A 20,373-nucleotide genomic window follows, 5' to 3' on the forward strand; every position below is an offset into this window, starting at 1 on the left:
AATGCATAAGGAAAATTATCTCTTTTCCACTCTAGGGTGAGAAGCTGCATGGCAACTTCTTGTTGTAACTTCACAGTCTGTTCTAAAGCAACAGTGGCATACACCAGGCACTACCCTGGTGTACACTGATGCTTTAAAGGGAAGGAAGAGTGGGCAGACCAACTTCAGAAACCTTTGGACAGCAGTTAAGAAAAGCAATTGGTGTTAACAGTGCTATTTGGAATGCAAAGAGAGCTTGCAGAGAATGTGTTGAGCACCCCATCAGACGCTCACTGTCCCACCTCTGCTTAAAACTGCCTCCTCCCAAATCTTCTGTACTTACTCTGCAGAGCATACAGAGACCTGAAGGAAAGATGATCAACTACATCCATGCTGCTAATTTGGGTCATAGGTAGAAATGCAGCAACAGGCATCTAGAAGCCTGCTACAAAGTAGAAATCAATTTCTACACATTCTTACTCCAGGGGAAGCAGTGCATACTACATACTAGAGAGGCTCACAGTAAGCAAAAGCAAGAAAAGCTGGGCAACCCACATTTTTAGGCTTGTATCAACTCACAAAAATCCCTCCACTCCAGGTTTCTTAAGCCAGTGTAACCCTGCTTTTAACCAAGGTCTGAATCAACTCTAGGTGTTAACACTAGCCAGAATGAGGCAAGTTTCTCCAATTCTACAGGATCAGTTACGTATATGATCCATATCTGTGTGATATTTACTTTGAGTCTTCCCAACTGTCCCACACAAGACTGTACATACCCTTCACCAAGCTTCTCCAAGACATCAAATACTTCTTCAGGCTGCTTAGTCAAGCTGTCTTCACTTAGCTTCTTTAGCTTGCTGATTACAAAACAAAATGAAATATTCAAAAGTTACTCATTTACAACAGAATTTGGAATATTAAAATGTTTCTTTGTTGGAGGCTCATTCTTTTTGTATCATTTGTTTCTTGAACTCAGTTGCTCTTATTGGGCATCAGTGGGCAAAAGAAAGCAGAACCAATCAGAACTTATAGTTGTTTAGTTCCAATGACATCAGTGAGGCAGCAATATTCTAAGTGTACAAGAAATAGAGGTTTTGAGGCAGTAATGTAACTTCTAAGACCCCCACTCACACAAAAAAACATTAACAGTGAAACACTGTACTATGATTGAATAACGCAAAAAGTTAGCTGAGAAGGTACAAGGTGCCGGTGTGTTGACGTGTAACTTAACATAAACAAGTGTTACAGGGAAATAAAATGAATGCACAGTTGCTAATCTGTATTCTTTTAATGCAGGCTGCACAGTTTCTAAACAGTAAAATAGGCCAATTTACTGAGCCCCTACTCCAAAAGGGAAAAAAAATTCCCTCCAGGCCACCAAGCATGCAAAACTTTGAGAACTGGGTGGGTCCCCTCCCACCCTCCAGATCATCAATGTGCTACAATTGGCTAAAACATGTGTGTATGGACAGGAAAGTTAGTGGTGTTTTTTTAAAAAAAATAAATCTGTAGCTTAAGCATTTCTACAGACTTCCTTTCAAGGCTGCTTAACTATTATGCTGTTTAATGCCAAAGTCTTATCAGTGAATGCCAACCTTGCGAAACTTCCTTGTATGACATGTGCTTCTGATGACATTGCTGGGGGGAAACCAGGATATCCCCCAAAGAGAGCCACTATGTGGAGGTTTCTGCCAGTGACCCCACACCCAGAAGCCCTAAAAGGTCCTCTGTTCATCAGCCCTTACAAAATGGGTTCTTCCTCCAGCCCTGCTTGGTGAGCATTTGTCTTATCAGTCCCAACAGTGGAAGAACGTATTATATAAAATGACTAACCAACATTCATGAATACTAGATGCAGCCACCAGCTGGGCCTCAATTGCAACCAAAACATTAAATCAGAGTGTGTGTTAGGCAGGGGAAGAACCCCACACTCCCCAAAAAAGCAATCCTAGATTATGCTTCATCAAAATACAGCACACACACTGCAAACCAGAGATGATACCCATCTTTGTGATTACCCCCATGGGGGCTGTGGTGGAGGATTCCTCAGATGACAACTCAGAGCAGGGGGCGCAGGTTGAGACTCCGGTTGACTTAGCAGAGCCAGAGCGGATAGACTTGCAGGCCCCTCCGCCTCCTTCCCTTTCTCCTCCTGATAAAGCCTCCAAAGCACATGAATTCAAAGTGCCTGTCCCAAACACCCAGCACCAACATTTGGCCAGAGTACAGGCTCAAAGGGAAAGACGCTGCAGGTCGGAAAGGCTGGCCGGAAGGAACAGGTGTTCCAGCTCTGACCGGCTTCATCTCCCCAACATGGCACAGTTGCAGTGATGGACAGGACTCAGCACGCAGTCTATTTAGAGCGGATTGAGAGCTGGATCTGTGCTGGAAAGAATGTCCGTGGTGACCAGCCCTGACCTCAAAACCGAGCCTGTTTGGACTGACTACAATCGTGTTCACCCCTGATCCTGACGTCTGTGGAATTCCCGGCACAGATTTTTGGCAACATTTTGGGACTAGGCCCAGGCCCTGTCTCTCTGTTCCTGCCGGACTACATCTGGAGGCTCCCCCATCCCCTCTGAAGAGAGTGGTTCTCCACTGCTGGGCAGCCAGCCAGCAGGTCATTACAATCTTAGATTTCTTAGCCTCAAGAGGGCTAAGAAAGATCGACTAAGAAAGATTTTCTCCCTCTCTCACTACACAGGAGCCAGGGGTCATCCACTGAAACCAACTGGCAGGCGATTTGGGACAGATAAAGAGAAGTACTTCTTCACACAGTAAAAAATTAATCCATGAAGTTCGTTGCCACAAGATGTGGTGATGGCCACAGACTCAGATGAGACAAATTCAAACAAGGAATCAGACACATTGATGGAGCATGTCTATCAATAGCTACTAGTCTTGATCGCTCTATATTACCTCCAGGTTCAGAGGCAGTATGCCTCTGAATACCAACTGCAGAGAAGCAAAGGCAAGAAAAGGGATATGCCCTCGTTCCTGCTTGTAGGCTTCCAAGAGGTATCTGGCTGGCCACTGTGGGAAACAGGATACCCAGTAGATTGGCCTTGGCCTGATTCAGCAGAGCTCTTCTTATGTGGATACAGAATGTTGAAGAACTTCCTGCAAATGTCCAGTATGCCTCATTCATATTCCTTTGATATCACCAGAAACTAACTACTTCTGATATTCTGATATATGTTCAATCATGTACGTTGGTTTTTAAAAGGCAAATCACTAGGGCATTCACATATAGAGAATTCAGTCAACTTCCTACTAGAGATAAAGTGTGCCATTGAGTCAGTGTTGACTCCTGGCGACCACAGAGCCCTGTAGTTGTCTTTGATAGAATACAGGAGAGGTTTACCATTGCCGTCTCCCGTGCAGTATGAGATGATGCCTTTCAGCATCTTCCTACATCGCTGCTGTCCAATATAGGTGTTTCCCATAGTCTGGAAAACATACCAGTGGGGATTCAAACCGGCAACCTCTGGCTTGCTAGTCAAGTCATTTCCTCAATGCACCACATTCAAACAGAAAACTAGTTAACTTCCACACATTAGAAAGTGGTTTTAATGGAGAACCAAGTAAGGAGAGCCAACCCAGAGGGCCTTGGTTGGACGGGGTGTTGTCTGCTCAAATAGAAACCCAGGAAAGCACAACAGTTGTCCCACAAGTATCATTTTCTTTCCACATACATACACTCCAGCAGAGATATTTGTTTCCTATGCGACATGTTCCCTCATGAAATCAGGAAATGAAATTGTTCTTTAAAAAGTTAATTTATGAATAAACCACTGAAAAAAGCTGCTTGATCCCTTTGTATTGGTATATACTGTCTGAACTTTCATAAAAATATGCAGGACTAAGTTGGTTTTGCTGTAGCAGCACCCAGTTTTGGCAAGAAGTCCTGTCCACATAATAATGTGATATTATCACGTTGTGTTTGGCCAAAAAGAGGCAGGCAGACAATGACCAGCATGGTACCATTTCAAGCTGAAGAACTCCCTCAGTCTAATTGCTGGCTAGGCAAGCTGCAGTTTTCCCTTGAAACTCAAGGATGTCTATCCCATACACTGCATAGTAATGTTTGTTTTCAGAAGTTGCAAGAATGCAGTCAACAAGCCAGAAGACGGGTCCCATTTCTCTCAGCTACCACTCAGAAGGAGCTGTTCACTGTATAATCTTATGTTTAGGAAGGATGAATACAGCTTCCCTGTTTGCATGAAAGGCCTAAACTGAGCTTCCATTTCGAACGCAAGTTCTTAGTAATCATTTATTCTTGATGGTACAGTGACTAGACTATTGGGCTTGGATGTGGGATTCCAAAAGTCCCCACATAGTTGAGATTCTCACTGGGTGACCTTTAGCTAGTCACTTGCTCAATTTGATCTTCCAAACAAAGGGTTGTTTGGAGGCTGAAATACTGCACTGGGCTCGTTGCGGGAAGGAACAGCATAAACATTTATTTATGTATTTACTCATATTTTTATACTGCCTGATATGTACATCTCTAGGCAGTGTACAAGAATAAAAATATTAAAAAATCGACACTGAGTGAAATACACAAGACAATAAAAACAACAGTTACTAAAACAAATTTAAATTATTTAAATTAATTCTAATTAAAAGAATTTAATCCATAATATCAGTAATTATATGGCCACTCGGCCTCTGTTTCTTACTGAACCTTAAGGTAAGGGGCTAGGTTTCTGCCCCTGCAGTGGAGATACATTAGAAACAGGAGACTTTCACATCAAGACCACCTTGATGTAACCAGGTATAATTTGCCTTCTGGAAGAGTCACCTGGTTTCCTTTCAAATTTGAAGGTGGAAATTCTGTTCTGCCAGAATTCCCAGTGTCAATGTTCTTCATTGCAAGGCCTGAGAGCCAGTGGCGGCTTCCATCAACCTTAAGCAGGGCTCCCTGACTAATTGTTTATTAGGCCTGTGCAAAGTTTCAGCTGAAGCCAAATACACTGACTGTACAGAGGCAACTGTACTCACGGCACCGTGCTGAGCTTTCCCCAGCACTGGTGAGGCTTCTTTAAGGGAAACAAAAACCCCTCGAGCCCCAGCCCCATCTTGTAAAGTGTTCATGGAACACTGGGAACGTCCCAGCACTTTCCCCACAGAGAGCTCTGGGGAAAGTGCTAGGAAGGACTATACTTCCCAGCAGTCGGTGAGCACCTTCTAAAATGGTGTTGAGGCTTGACAGAGCTCTTCTTCATAAGAACAGCCCTGCTGGATCAGGCCCAAGGCCTATCTAGTCCAGCATCCTGTTTCCCACAGTGGCCCACCAGATGCCCTCTCCCCTGCTATTGCTCCCCTGCAACTGGTATTTAGAGGCATCTTGCCTCTGAGGCTGGAGAGACCGGCAATTCAGCTCGTTCGACAGCGTTGGGGTTACCTTTAAGGAGCAGGGAGGGTGCTCCCCTTCCCCCGGCTGACTTTAAAAATGGTCCTGTGGGGCAGAAGCCTACCTCCTTGTTGCCCCGGTGCACGTCAGACCAGAACTGCCTGATGCTCATGAGCACATCATACACCAGGCACTTCCGGTCCACCGTACACCAGGGCGGCGGTGGGGGGAGCACCCTCCCTGCTCCTTAAAAGTAACCCTCCCCTGCCAAACTGGCCACCGCCGGGTCCGTACACATCCCTAGCCATCACCACATCTTGTGGCAGAGAATTCCATAATTAATTATGCACTGTGTGAAAAAGTACTTCCTTTTTTCAGTCCTAAATTTCCGGGCCATTAGATTCATAGGATGATCCCTGGTTCTAGGCTTGTAAGAGGGAGAAAATTTTCTCTGTCCACTCTCTTTAATCCATGCATAATTTTATACACCACTATCTCTTTTCCAAACTAAAAAAGCCCCAGGTGCCGTAGCCTTGCCTCATAAGGAAGATGCTCCAGGCCCCTGATCATCTTGGTTGCCTTCTTCTGATCCTTTTACAGTTCTACAATGTCCTTAAGATACAGTGACTTAAGATACCATTCTTCCTTAAAGCCCTACCACACACACCCTAGCACTGCCAAAAGTGCACCATGCACAGAGGTCAATACAACAGGAAATGACTCTTGCACCAAGTGGCCCCCGCTTGGAAATAGTGAAGATCCCTACTCTACATTAACTAGGGCAAGCCCCTGTCTCACAGTCCCCATTTGTTTCATGGCAATAAGAGTTATCCTTGCAACAATCCTGTGAGACAGATAACATACAACGTTCGCACAGCTCTGTGCCAATTTAAAATGCCTACATGGCTGATGAAGCAAAAGTAACAATTCTGAATGAAATGCAATGCTTCTTGGGAAGCAGCACATATACATTCAGACAATCATGGTTTCCATCACGTGAAAATTTTATGCACTCACAACGCCTGTGCTCCAATCTAGATGTACTAGCCAAATATAGTACTAGTCATTTTTCTGCCAAGCTTATAAGCACCTGGCTGGCCAAATATCTGTGGCCAAGGAATCAAATATGCACTATCTCTCTCTCTTATAACCCAGTTCCCATTTGCTTGGTGATTTTTTTAAAATAAATTTGATTCTCTGAACATGCTTTGGCCACCCTGTGTATAATAAGTAGCCTGAAAGTATGTAAACTGAAACAGAAATTCTGAACTTATCCTATGTGCCAAAGTCAGTATTAAATACAACTGTACTTGGTTGCTAAATAAAGCCAAGTATTTCCCATTAATTTTTATGCTGTCTCTTCACTTGTTACAATGATTTGTTGCAGAAGCCTATCAGGTCCAGTACATTTTAAATTAAAAGTGGCATCTGACCCTAAAAACAGAGTTAAGAAAACTAATCTAAGCAAGAACAAATTGCTTAGGAATACTTGAATATTTATAACCACATGTAAAAACAAACAGCTTCCTTAATTTAAAAACATAGGAAGAGAATATATATGGAAATTATAGGCAGTTCTCATGTTTACAGAAGCCAGGAATGATGGCTTTTTTTTCTTCCTAAGTCTAGAAAAATGTTTGAATCCAAGTTTATACTAGCTTTTTTGGGGTGGGGGGAATGAACTACAGGAATGCTTGATGGTTACTAACTCAAGTGTTCTAGGTTGAAATAATAATAAATCTTACTGAGTAAAGAAATGATTTAAAGGAAGTGCATTTTCATACAGACCAGTACCTTCCGCTATTGTTATGAACACTCATAATACCACAAACAAAAAAATTCAAGTTAATTTATCTTCCTACTTAATATATTTCGTGGACACTCTTTAGAATCACGATCGTCATTAAAAGTAATTATTAAAAACAGTGCTGGAGAGCTTGTAATTTCAATTTATAACAAGAAATTGATTTTAAATTGTTTTAAATAATCTAACATCTTGACACTGTGCATCAATGCTTCTTCTTACAATGTCAGCAAAACATCAGTTTTGGAAATTGTGCTCTATATTTCTATTAGCCAAGTCAGTTATACAAGCATGGAACTTCATATCTGGTGCAGACTTCAGCATATCAGTTTTATTGTTTTCCATTTTCATTCTAGCATATTGATTTCATTTTATATTCTTGAAAAAGCAAGCTTGGATGCACATGGACAATGGCCAATAAGCATTCAAGATACCACAAAGAGCCAGATTAAGCTAGAAAAGCATAAGACTTCAAAGCTCTGTGCAATAAAACAGTTTTTCTATGGCTACCTGGCACAGCGGGGAAATGCTTGACTAACAAGCAGAAGGCTCCCAGTTCAAATCCCCACTGGTACTATATTGGGCAGCAGCGATATAGGAAGATGCTGAAAGGCATCATCTCATACTGCACAGGAAGAGGCAATGGTAAACCTCCTCCTGAATTCTACCAAAGAAAACTACATGGCTCTGCAGCCGCCAGGAGTCAAAATCGACTTGACGGAACAGTTTACCTTTACTTGCATTTAATACTTGGCCCTCTGAGGGTATTTTCACATAAGTGCTTTAAAACAGTTTTTACATTTTCTTCTTCTGTGTATATGTGTTTTAAACCTACATGGTCCCTATATTTTAAAGTCTCTTTTCCACTATCTATCCTTCATTAGCAACATTCACATGCATGCCTACAACAACAACAAATATTTATATTTATATATTTCCAACAAAAGTTTCCAAAGCGGTTTGCATAGAGAAATAATAAATAAATAAGATGGCTCCCTGTCCCCAAAGGGCTCACAATCTAAAAAGAAACATAAGATAGACACCAGTAACAGTCACTGGAAGTACTGTGCTGGGGGTGGATAGGGCCAGTTACTCTCCCCATGCTAAATAAAGAGAATCACCACGGTAAAAGGTGCCTCTTTGCCTAGTTAGCAGGAGTCTTTGCCTAGTTAGCGGGGGTCTTAATCTACCTAGGAGCAGATTAAAAGCAATTTTAGTGTAGCACATGAAAACAACATTTACTCCATGAGGCTATTCTCACGCATGGCTAAAATCGGGCTAGGGAAGCCCAGCCCAATTTTAGCCACACGTGAGAACCAATGGGAGCCATGCGGCTCCCAGCGGCAGCTCAACAGCAAACCCTCCTGGGGAGCCCGCCTCTTAACAAGGGTGCCCAAAAAACAGTTTAAATTTGTGTGTTGGTGCAGCACAGCTTTGTGCCACACCTACTCATGAGTAGCCCCTCAATGGGGAGGCTACAACAAGCCTCCCGGTGTCGGGAAGCTCCCCAGAACGCACCACGCACTTGTGCGGTGCTTTCAGGGACTCCGGGGGCTGGGAGGCCCCAAACCCCACCACTCACAATGGCTCCATGACGGAACCAGTAATCATCTGGCCAGCCACCCAGAGACAACTGAGCAATCATCTGCAGGGAAAGAGGGTCAAACCCACTCTCCCCGCAACCCCACTTTAGGCTCTTCACACTGCCTATGTGAAGAGCCTCCATGTCCGTCTTTCTCTTCATTACTTTCTATCACCCCAGTCTGTAATCTTTTGAAATCCTGATTTTGGAAGCAGAATTTATAGAATGCATTTGCAAACAAACAGAATATGCAATTGTAGCTATAGAGAGCTGTAGCTAAAGAGGTAAAAGAGAAGAAGAGGACGACCAGCAGCAAGGTGGATGGACTCGATTACGACAGCAATGAATGCACACTAAGAGACCTTAAAGGCCAAGTTGAAGTCAGGTCATCCTGCAGAGAATCTATCTATGTGGTCGCTAAGAGCTGACACCGACTTGACGGCACTTAAATCAATCAATCAATCAATCAGGTAAATAATTTCCATAGTTATTCTGAATAAAGAAATTAGGCCTTTTTTAAAAACACAGTAGATAATTCTGAAGCTACACCATGTTGGCAGTCCTGACTAGACTTGCTATGACTGCAAAGTATGTGCCAAAAGGATGTTCACACCCTGACAGCAGCAACATTCACCACTGGACATCTTACTGAAAGTCACTTTTAAGTTTCCAGCTTTTAAATGTGCATTCCATCAAGAAGTGGATAGTCGTTCTTACTGACGTGGTAAACCTGTGTCTGCAGTGTGCTGCTTCAAGACTGCAGATGAAGAGAAGGAAGTCCACATAACTCAACGTTCTTCCATTAAAACATAAATACACACAGAAGACTATATATCAGGCAGAAGACTAAACTATAATCCTTCTCCCTGAAATCTAATTTTACTAGCTTAGCTATGATCGTCTATTATGAAATAATATAATTATTAAACTGACTTTTTAAAATGCTCTGAATAAGGGCTCAGGAAATCCACAGGTCTACTCGTCTGTGACAAGAGAGAAATTATACCCAACGAGTGAAAAAAGTATTGAAGAGTAATGTACCAATACAGCTTGAGGAACCATCTGATGAGTAAAATATTTTGTCTGGGCTGGCAAACTCAGCCAACACTTCTTGACCGCTTACAGAACCTAGTCAGTGTAAAGGTTTCATATATTCTTACTAGTGTCAGTAGTAATACAGGATAAGAGTATTCAAAGCACACTAGCTAAAGTCTTTGTCCCAGTGTGTTTCCTAAACAATATGGAAGCTCAAGACCCAATTCAAGTATAAACCCAATCCAAGGGATTAGCACACAAATAATGAGTACATATATTAATATACTGTTATCTCTAAGCTTAGGGTGTATAGGTTTTTATCGCTCCCCAATGATCTTTTGGACATACCTGAGCAAGCTATGCAAATGCTAGGATTCCTCAATTACTACCACTTTTATTTTTCTACAAAAGGTCCCTATTTAGGGGCTCAAGATCTCACAAATGAGTTCCTCTTTCTTGCATCTATTGCTTGACTAAATAAAAGCCAGTAGCACACCCTGAAGTATTCCCCGACACTGAGCCAGAATCTGCTGTCACTGCCTACTTCAGCCATATAATTTCAAAAAGATTCATGGTAATGTAGAAAGACCAAACAACTGCAGATTCCCCACGCCTCCATTCCCACACCCCTTCAGGAAGGCAGGGGTCAGATATCTCAATAGGTCTTTTTCAAGAACCCCAGTGGAGAAGGGTTCAGGAAAATTCAACATTCTCTCTACCCCATGGGAAGGACCAGCAGGGAGGTCTGAAGTGGGTGGTGTGTCCGTGTGTGTCCATGTATAAGGGAAAGATTCTTCCCCCACCATTTCCATAGGACACAAAGGGGACTATGTGTGGGATATTCTCTGGTGAGGGGAAGAGGGGTTAAGCAAGAGAATGTACTATAAGTGGAGCACAGTCAAAATCACCAAATGCAGATCAGTTATCACTTCACATCCTTTAGCACATCATACAAGCAGGATCCTTAAAGAACAGCAAGCTGGATTTCACCAATCCTCTCTGTGCATATTGCAAGTGTGCAACACTAATCCACATTAATGTCAATGAGCATGAACACAGGGGTGGTAGTTATTCTGGTTCACAAAGAACAAGGACACAATCTTGGGAATGCAGGTGCGGGTGGGTGGGTGAGCATACTTATATACTGAACCACTGATCCCAAGAAGTGTGTGTGTGTATATATACATGTGTCTATTATGTATCTCTCTCTTTGTATGTAATAGTAAAGTGTGCCATTGAATCAGTGTCAACTCCTGGCGACCACAGAGCCCTGTGATTGTCTTCACAGGAGGGGTTTACCACTGCAATCTCCCGCACAGTCTGAGATGATGCCTTTCAGCATCTTCCTATATCTCTGCTGCCCGATATAGGTGTTTCCCATAGTCTACCAGTGGGGATTTGAACCGGCAACCTCTGGCTTGCTAGTCAAGTCATTTCCCCACTGCGCCATTAGGTGGCTTCCTCTATGTATGTATACATACATAACATACATATAGTACATACAGCCACCTAATGGCACAGTGGAAATGACTTGACTAGCAAGCAGGTTCAAATGTCCACTATATCAGAGATTATAATCTCTGCTATATGAGAGATTATAAGATTATATCTTATATATTTATTATTTCTCTGTGTAAACCGCCAAGCCATTTTTGGAAGGGCAGTATAGAAATTGAATGAATAAATAAATAAATAAATAAATATCGGGCAGCAGCGATATTATATGAAGATGCTGAAAAGCATCATCTCATACTGCATGGGAGGAGGCAATGGTAAACCTCTCCTGTATTCTACCAAAGAAAACCACAGGGCTCTGTGGTCACCAGGAGTCGACACGAACGCCACAGCTCGCTTTTTTTAAAATACATGCATGCATGCATACCTCAGAATGGGAACAGTGGTTATGTTGATTTCCCAAAGGGGTCGTGTTGGCTGCATGTACACACACACACCCAGCTGACATTCTCATTTCCCCGTGGTGAGTGATTGAGGCTAGGGACTCGGGGAGCCCACTGGCGTGACACACAGTGCAACCCATACACGTGGACTCAGAAGTAAGTCCCGAGGCGTGTCAAGGGGCTGACTGCCGAGTAAGCGTGGCCAGGGTGGCAGCCACAGCAAGCCCTTCCGGCTCCCGCAGACAGGGAGAGGCGGCCTCAGAGGCGCGGGAGGGGCAGGAGGAGAAGCGAGGGAGGCCAGTCCACGCCAAGAAGCCTCCCCAGCCATGAGGAGCAGGAGCGCTCGAGGGAGGCGCCCCACAGCTGCGGGGTGCGGCCTAGGTCGGCCTCCCGCCTTGTACCAAAATAAGCCTGCCCGCGGGCCCGCTGCTGGTCTCTCGGGAGCGGCGGGGGAGGCGGTCAGTCTTTACCTTTTAGGCGCTGCCTGCTCCATTCTGCGGCCGGAGGCTGTCGGGATATTTAACCCCCGACCAAGGCGCGGTGCGTTGATCACCGCGGCAGGAGCTAGCCCAACCACCCTTGACAACTTTCTTCCACTTTCACTGCTGGCCCTTTAAAAGTGACGGGCTCCCCTCCCCGTCTTGTGTCCGCTGCCTGATTTCAACACCCAACTCGGAAAAGGCACAGAGCTAGCCTGCTACCTAACCAAGACCGCCCGCCCAACCCTCCTATTGGCTGCAGTCGAGTGGATGAGAAACGAGCATTGGTCGTCCCAAAAGCCAGTCGGGACCCCAGAAGGCGGAAGAGAAAGTTACTCCGAGCCCGGTGAAGCCTTCATCAGCAGCGCTATAGCTATATGGCACGGCAGAGTCAGACCAGGGAATCAGTCGCGTCAAGATACGTCATGGGCTCTGGGCGGAGCAACGCAGGGGGGAAGTTCTTTCTTGCCCAGCATGCGTCGCGCCAATAGGAGTGGAAGGGAAGGGTGCACTTTGGGTTATGTAGTTTTCTAGTCCACATTGCTCTCTGAGAGGGCCGATTGCGTCCAGTTACTTCTGGCGCCGAAGCACAAGTTCCGTTGAACTTAGTGGAACTGTTTGAGTAAACACGCTTAGGACTGTCTAAAATGAAATCGGGATTCTTGTTAACAAAGATACACACATGCGTGCACACGACTGCCTGCCAGCTTTTCAACGGGACCTGCTCTAGTGTCGGCAACAGCAGCATAAAAACCTAAGAAGAGGCAGCACTGCTGGATCAGGCCCAAGGCCCATCTAGTCCAGCGTCCTGTTTCACACACTGGCCCACCAGATGCCCTTGGCCCTGGGAAGCCTACAAGCAAGAGCTGAGGGCCGGGGCATGCTCCCTCTCCTGCTGTTGTTCCCCTGGTATACAGAGGCATCTTCCATCTGAGGCTGGAGATGGCCTATAGCCAGACTGGAAGCCGGTGATAGACCTCTCCTCCATAAATTTATCCCTCTTAAAGCTATCCGGGTTGTTGGCTGTCACCTAGGGTTGCCAAATGTCCCTCATTTCAGGGATGAAATGTTGGTCCCTCATTTTGGTGGCGGGGCAAGCAGCTTCTTATTTTGAGAAGTTTTTGGTTGAAAAGTGGTATAACTTGAATATATAAATAATAACAATGCTGGCACTATTCAATAGCATATAATTCAATTACATATACGTCAATGATACTCAGGCTCTGGGTTATCACTGTATACACCTGTCGGCCCCCCAGCCAGCCCTGCCCAGCCCCCTCAAACTTGTGTCAATGTTGGCAACTCTGTCACCACATCATGTGGCAGAGAATTCCACAAGTTGATTATGTGTTGTGTGGGAAAGCACTTCCTTTTGTTAGTCCTACATGTTTTGGCAATCAGTTTCATGGGGGTTGACCCCGGGTGCTAGTGTTATGCAAGAGGAAGATAAATTTCTATCAACTTATGCCATGCCATGCATTATTTTATAGACCTCTATCATGTCTCCCTTCAGTCATCTGTTTTCCTAAAGCCAGCCTTGCCTCATAAGGAAGGTGCTGCAGGCTCCTGATCATTTTGGTTGCTCTCTTCTGCACCTTTTGCAATTCTACAATGTCCTTCCTTAGGTATGGTAACTAGAGTTGTACACAGTACTCCAAGTGTGGCCACACCACAGTTTTGTATAAGTATAAGGTCATTATAATATTAGCAGCTTTATTTCCAACCCCCTTCCTAATGACACAAGTGCTGGTGCCAGTTGAAGGTGCCTGTAAAGGGAGTTCCAGAAGCGGTGAACCATTACAGAAAAGGCAGGGGCGTATAGGAGGAGGAAAGGCAAAGGCAGCTGGAGGAAAACCTCTGGCGTGGATTTTATTCTTCAGTGGTGAGAGCTGGCCTAGGGAAGGAGAGCTGGCATGCTTGCTGGCCAGCCTGGTCTTGTGGTGGCAAGCATGGGTTGTCCCCTTTGCTGGTCAGGGTCTGCTGTGCTGGTTGCATTTGAGTGGGATACTACATGCAAGTAGTGTAAGAGGAGAGCTGGTCTTGTGGTAGCAAGCATGACTTGTCCCCATAGCTAAGCAGGGTCTGACCTGGTTGCATCTGAATGGGAGACTTGATGCGTGAGCACTGCAAGATATTCCCCTCAGGGGATGAAGCCGCTCTGGGAAGAGCAGAAGTGAGCAGAAGGTTTCAAGTTCCCTCCCTGGCTTCTCCAAGATAGGACAAGAGGGTTTTTTTTTAATAGGACAAGATTTTTTTATTGAACCAACAAACTACCAAAGCATACAGTACGGCTGAGAGAGATTCCTGCCTGCAACCTTGGAGAAGCCGCTGCCAGTCTGTGAAGACAATACTGGTCCTAGATGGACTCAGTATATGGCAGTTTCCTATGTTCCTGTGTTCCTAAGATATCCCCCTTAGGGTGTGGGGCCGCTCTGGGAAGACCACCTAGCCTGCATGCTTGCATGCAGAAGGTTCTAGGTCCCCTCCCTGGCATCTCCAAGCTAGAGCTGAGAGACACTCTCAGCTGGATAGACCAATGGTCTGACCTGGTATGTGGCAACTGCCTATGTTCCTATGTTAAAGAAAGGAGGTGCCCAGGCCCGCCAGCTCTTGTCCTCAACTCCTGAAAAGACCAATAGCCTGAGACAACAATGCTTTTAATCTTATGTAATTTCTTTCTTCTTTAATATTGTGAACTGCTTTGAGTGTATCTGTCAAAACAAAGGTGGTATAAAATGCAATCAATCAATCATGATCCCTAGCATGGAATTATCCTTTTTCACAGCTGCTGCACATTGAGTCGAAACTTTCAGCAAGCTGTCCCCCACGACCCCAAGATCCCTCTTCTGGTCAGTCACTGACTGCTCAGATCCCATCAGTGTACATGTGAAGTTGGTGGTTTTTGCCCCAATGTGCATTACTTTACACTTGCCAACACTGAACCGCATTTGCCATTTTGTTGCCCTCTCCCCCAGTTTTGAGAGTTCCTTTTGGAGCTCCTCACAATGTTTTGAATTTCACTACCCTAAATAGTTTGGTGTCATCTGCAAATTTGGCCACCTCACTGCTTACCCCAACCTCTAGATCATTTATAGATACATTAAAAAGTACCGGTCCCAGTACAGATCCCTGGGGGACCCAACTTCTTACTTCCCTCCATTGTGAAAACTCTCCATTTATACTGACCCTCTATTTCCTGTCCTTCAACCAGTTACCAATCCACACATGAACTTGTCCCCTTATCCCATGACTGCTAAGTTTTCTCAAGAGCCTTTGATGAGGAACTTTGTCATAAGCTTCTTGGAAGTCCATACATACTATCTCAACTGGATCACCTTTATCCACACAACTGTGGATAAAGAGCATGACGGGGTCAAATTTAAAATGAAACTTTTCACGACATGGAGGGAATGATGGAATAAGCTTCAGCATGAAAACAATAATAAAAAGCAGAGAAAACCTAGCCACGGAAATGAAAAGTGTATGGAAATTGCACATGCTGATGTCATCCCAAATATTTTCCCATGAACCGTAGAGAAAATACATGTGCCTTAATATTAACATTTATCAATACTAATATTAGTATATTAATTATACTAACATTAATATATTAAGATTAAGTAGTACAACATAAACAGTTTTTATTCTTCACATTTGTCACATAACCAGGAAATTCCCCTCATATTACTGATACTCCCAATATTTATTTGTCTGGAATATCAGTTCTCTCATCGACCCTCCCCAACAATTGCCATAAGTACTGAGGAGAAGAAAAAATTGTTGCCTTCAAATAATATATTGTGTATGTATACTGTTAATTATAGATGGCTTGAAGTCATGTTATTATTTCATGTTCTCTTGTTACCAAGAAGTAGTCATCAGTACAGCTGAAGAGAAAACCTTGAATAAAAGGCCAACAATTTATGTAGGAGATAAGGAGCTCTTCCTCTGTGTTTTATATTTTTCATGGAGTGGGGGAGGAATTCCAGCCATCCTGTCAGTCACAAAATAACCTTGCACACTTATCTTAAAATGTATTTCCTTCACCTTGGTGATTATAAATAATCTTGTAAATAAATCAGATAATGGAGAAATTGCACTCCAATAGTTGACACAATTTAAAGTCTAGTAGAAACAGTTAGAGAACCTTAGGCTGATATGGAAATTGTTCTGTACAATCTGCACTCTTCCACGCCTTGGTTGTCCATTGGCACACACTGGACAGATGTTGGGCCATCATGAACACTGATATGGTTGCTTTTCCAGAGTTTGCCCAGCTCATAATGGCACCAAGTTGTCCACAAACTACAACTGATTTGTAACAAAGGGGGACAAATGTCCCTGGGCCCCAGTGGGAGTGGGGCCCTGTGGCTAGGTGGCAGCTTGCCAATTGTTCTCTTTTCACACCTCTCTGAAGAAGCTAGCGGGCCCATCCTAACTTTTTGTCCCGGGCTCATTGCAGCCGTCCTGATTTGCAGTAGACAAGCACTTTGCAACATAGATCTGAAAGTTTTTAATTAATTATATTTTAAATTGTTAATGTTCACTTCAAATGTGCTTGTTCATTTTTGCTGTTTATTAAATAAGATTTTCCTGGTTGGCAACCTTAAGAATAACACTTTGCAAAAAAAATTTAAAAATAAGAAAACAGTGCATGGATGTACCTCCCCTCGCCGTAGGGACAGCCAGTCAAGAATATCTTCTTACAAAAAGATTAAGAAGCTTTGGAGAAAAATATGTAGTCCATTGAGGTATAGCTACTGGGCAGCTTCCCAGTGAGGGTGGTTTCCTTTAAGGCGATCTAGAATGAATTTGAAACTTCTGCCTCTGATGCACATGGTTAGCATGTGAGTTATTATAACCAGATCCCTGTCCTCCAACTAGACATGCATATCAGGCAAACCTGAGGAAAAGCACTCCTGGCTCCAACCCACCACCTGAAGGTCCAGTAGGAAAGACAGATCCAGGAACATCTCCCAGTTAGCAGCATTCTGCCCTAGATTTGACACAGCCTTTAAAACAATGTTAATCTACTTCACCAGAAGTTGGCCTAGTGACTAACAACAAAGCTGGTTGCCAAGGACAATGTGGTCCCAATTATGCTTGAGGCACCCATTATATAGGCTCTACTCATCCAGCCTTGGGGCGGGGCGGGGTGTGTGTGAACATAATAATAGCCCTGATGGTTCAGGCCCAAGGCCTATCAAGTCCAGCATCCTGTCTCTCACAGTGACCCACCAGATGCCTCTGGGAAGCCCACAGGCAAGGACTGAGGGCATGCCCTCTCTCCTGCTGTTGCTCCCCCTGCAACTGGTATTTAGAGGCATCTTGCCTCTTAGGCTGGAGGTGGTGGCCTATAGCCATCAGACTAGCAGCCACTGAGACTTGTCCTCATGAATTTATCAAAGCCCTTCTTAAAACCATCCAGGCTGGTAGCTCTCACCACATCTTGTGGCACAGAATTCCATAAGTTACCTATGTGTTGTGTAAACAAAGTACTTCCTTTTGTCAGTCCTAAATTTCTTGGCAATCAATTTCATGGAATGACCCCTGGTTCTAGTGTTATGCAAGAGGGAGATAAATGTCTCTCTCTCCACTCTCCACACCATGTATAATTTTATAGACCTCTATCATGTCTCCCCTCTGTTGTCTTTTTTCTAAACTAAAAAGCTCCAGGTGTTGTGCTCCAGGCTCCTGGTCATCTTGGTTGCCCTCTACTGTTCTACAATGTCCTTTTTAAGATATGGTGACCAGAACTGTACATAGTATTCCAAATGTGGTCGCACCATAGATTTGTATAAGGGCATTTTAATATTAGCAGTTTTATTTTCAATCCTTCTGATGCTGGGGGAGCAGTGGCTTCACTCGCAAATGGGGCCATGCCCCCCATTTGGGAGCAAATGCCATCCAGTAGCCGGGGACGCTCTCCCTGCCTTTGAAGGCAGGGAGAGCAGCTCCAGGCCACGCAGCGAATGCAGAGCTGGCCAGTATTTGCTGTCAAATGGGGAACGCAGCCCTGTTTGTGAATGAAGCCACACCCACTGCATCTGATGTATGGTGCAGGGGGTGTGGCTGGGGCGGCAGGCACAGCCCCTGATTGGTGGCAGCCCGGGTTCTTTGAACCCGTTCGCTCAATGGTGGCTCCACCCCTGGTTCCACCATACACACCTCTTGCAGAATCTTTTTTTTTTTAATTACCAAACATTAATAGTGGTTTTTATTACCCCAGGGGTGTCCGCGTGGTCAGTATAAAGAAACAGCACTTTCAAGCTAGTTGCTAGAGAACCACAGACAGGATTTGGAGAGCCTGGAATACACTATAGAGTGTGTTATTGGCTCTCTTGGAGCTGCTGAAATTGGTTGCTCACTTATGGATGGAGTTGAAAATTCCATTGCTCAATTTATATATTTATCAATAAACCAAATATTACAAAGACCCTATAACCCTCCAGTGATATCTCATCGAAAGGAAACCAGAACCAGAATGTGCCTCTGGCACTAAGCAGAACACATTCGTTCCTTGTAAGGCAGAGCTCCCAAATCTAGAGAAATATACTCTTGTTTTGCCTATACGAGGGACTTATGAGCAGGGGTTTTAAATTGCAGGCCTATTGCAGATATCTATTGTGTATTATGTCTATTGTTTATTTGTGTTATCTATATTATTTATTTTTCTATATTATTTATTTATTTTTCTGCATAAACCACTTTGAGCACTTTTGTTGAAAAACAGTACAGGGTATCTAAATATTCATAGTAGTAGATGTTGGCCTACAACTCCCACCAGCCCTGACAGCCAACAACTTGGATGGCTTCAATAAGGGTTTGGATAACTTAATGGAGGAGAGGTCTATCAGTGGCTACTAGTCAGAGGGCCACCTCTAGCCTAAAAGGCAGGATGCCTCTGAGTACCAGTTGCAGGGGAGTGACAGCAAGAGAGAGGGCAAGCCCTCAACTCCTGCCTGTGGCTTCCAGCAGCATCTAGTGGGCCAAACAGGATGCTGGACTAGATGGGCCTTGGGCCTGATCCAGCAGGGCTGTTCTTATGTTCTTACTAGCCATTGTGACTGGCATGATGGGAGTCCAACAACAGCTGCAGAACTGCAGTTAGAGACCCCTGGTTAGAGACCCTCTAACTGCAGACCTCTGGGGAGGTGAGCTGGTCTTGTGGTAGCAAGCATGAATTGTCCCTTTTGCAAATCTACCTGGGCTGGTTTGCATATGAATGGGAGACTACATCTGTGAATACTGTAAGATAACCCCCTTGGGGAGTGGTGCCACTCTGGGAAGAGCACCTGCATGCTTGCATGCAGAAGGTTCCATGTTCCCTCCCTGGCATCTCCAAGACAGGGCTGAGAGAGACTCCTGCCTGTAACCTTGGAGAAGCCGCTACCAGTCTATGTAGACAATACAAAGCTAGATGGACCAATGGTCTGACTCAGTATAAGGCAGCTGCCTGTGTTCGTGTGTTATGAGGGTTACATGATCTCCAGTCACTAGATGCCACTGTACTATGTGTTGACTTTTATCTTTTTAAAAGACAAACAGCCTGGCTGGTGGTGACTGTCTTTGCCCCAGCAGTAGTCCTTAACACAGCCTGAATTCTGTCCTGCCCATCTTCCTTACATTACAGTTCTCTTTCTCTTTTCTTCTTTTCTACGGAAGCAGCGTGGAATTGCCAGCCAAACTTCTTTCCAACTTCCATCACAACTGCTGTAGTGATTGGCCTGTTCTCCTTTGTAGTGGATATTTCATATAAGGAGATGGAGTTACTGGATTCAAGAACTGGAGTTTAGCTTCAGTGTCAGAAACCCGCAGCTGCAACAATAAGAGATGGAAATTCAACACACTCTGGGTTGAAGGTGATGAGGATTAGAAGGTGGGGTGTTGGAGAACCTTGCCCTGCCGAACAGAATACACCACATAAATCAGGCAATAACCTTGGCTCAGCTTTCTGCTACAAATAACATGCAGAGCTGCATCCCCCACCATTATCAGTGGTGGTCATCTTGCTCACTCATACTGAGACACCAGATGCAATTAAAGGGGCCCATGGGAAAGAAGATGATGAAAAGGAAAATTAATAATTGCAGTGGCTATGTACATACATTATCCGGATATGAAACAGACACTTCTATAATATTTGGAGGCATATATAAGGTTTCAGTGCTGTTGAAAATGTTTTGCTGACTTCAGAATGAGCCTGATTGGAAAGAACAACCGGAAAAAGAGCACCAAAA

General features: G+C 44.3%; 1 protein-coding gene across 1 annotated transcript in view; it reads right to left on the reverse strand.

The window, feature by feature from the left end:
* Nucleotides 1-12,529, reverse strand: part of STK3 (serine/threonine kinase 3) — a 198,071-nt gene extending 185,542 nt beyond the window's left edge. The window contains exons 1-2 of the mRNA XM_053248375.1: nt 12,125-12,529; nt 756-836 (exon numbers count right to left, since the gene is read on the reverse strand). Coding sequence (XP_053104350.1) covers nt 756-836; nt 12,125-12,147 — 104 coding nt within the window. The 5' untranslated portion in view covers nt 12,148-12,529. The remainder of the gene's footprint in view (nt 1-755; nt 837-12,124) is intronic.
* Nucleotides 12,530-20,373: the final 7,844 nt, after the last annotated feature.

The sequence above is a fragment of the Hemicordylus capensis genome, chromosome 4 (genome assembly GCF_027244095.1).
Source record: "Hemicordylus capensis ecotype Gifberg chromosome 4, rHemCap1.1.pri, whole genome shotgun sequence".
NCBI classification, from domain to species: Eukaryota; Metazoa; Chordata; class Lepidosauria; order Squamata; family Cordylidae; genus Hemicordylus; species Hemicordylus capensis.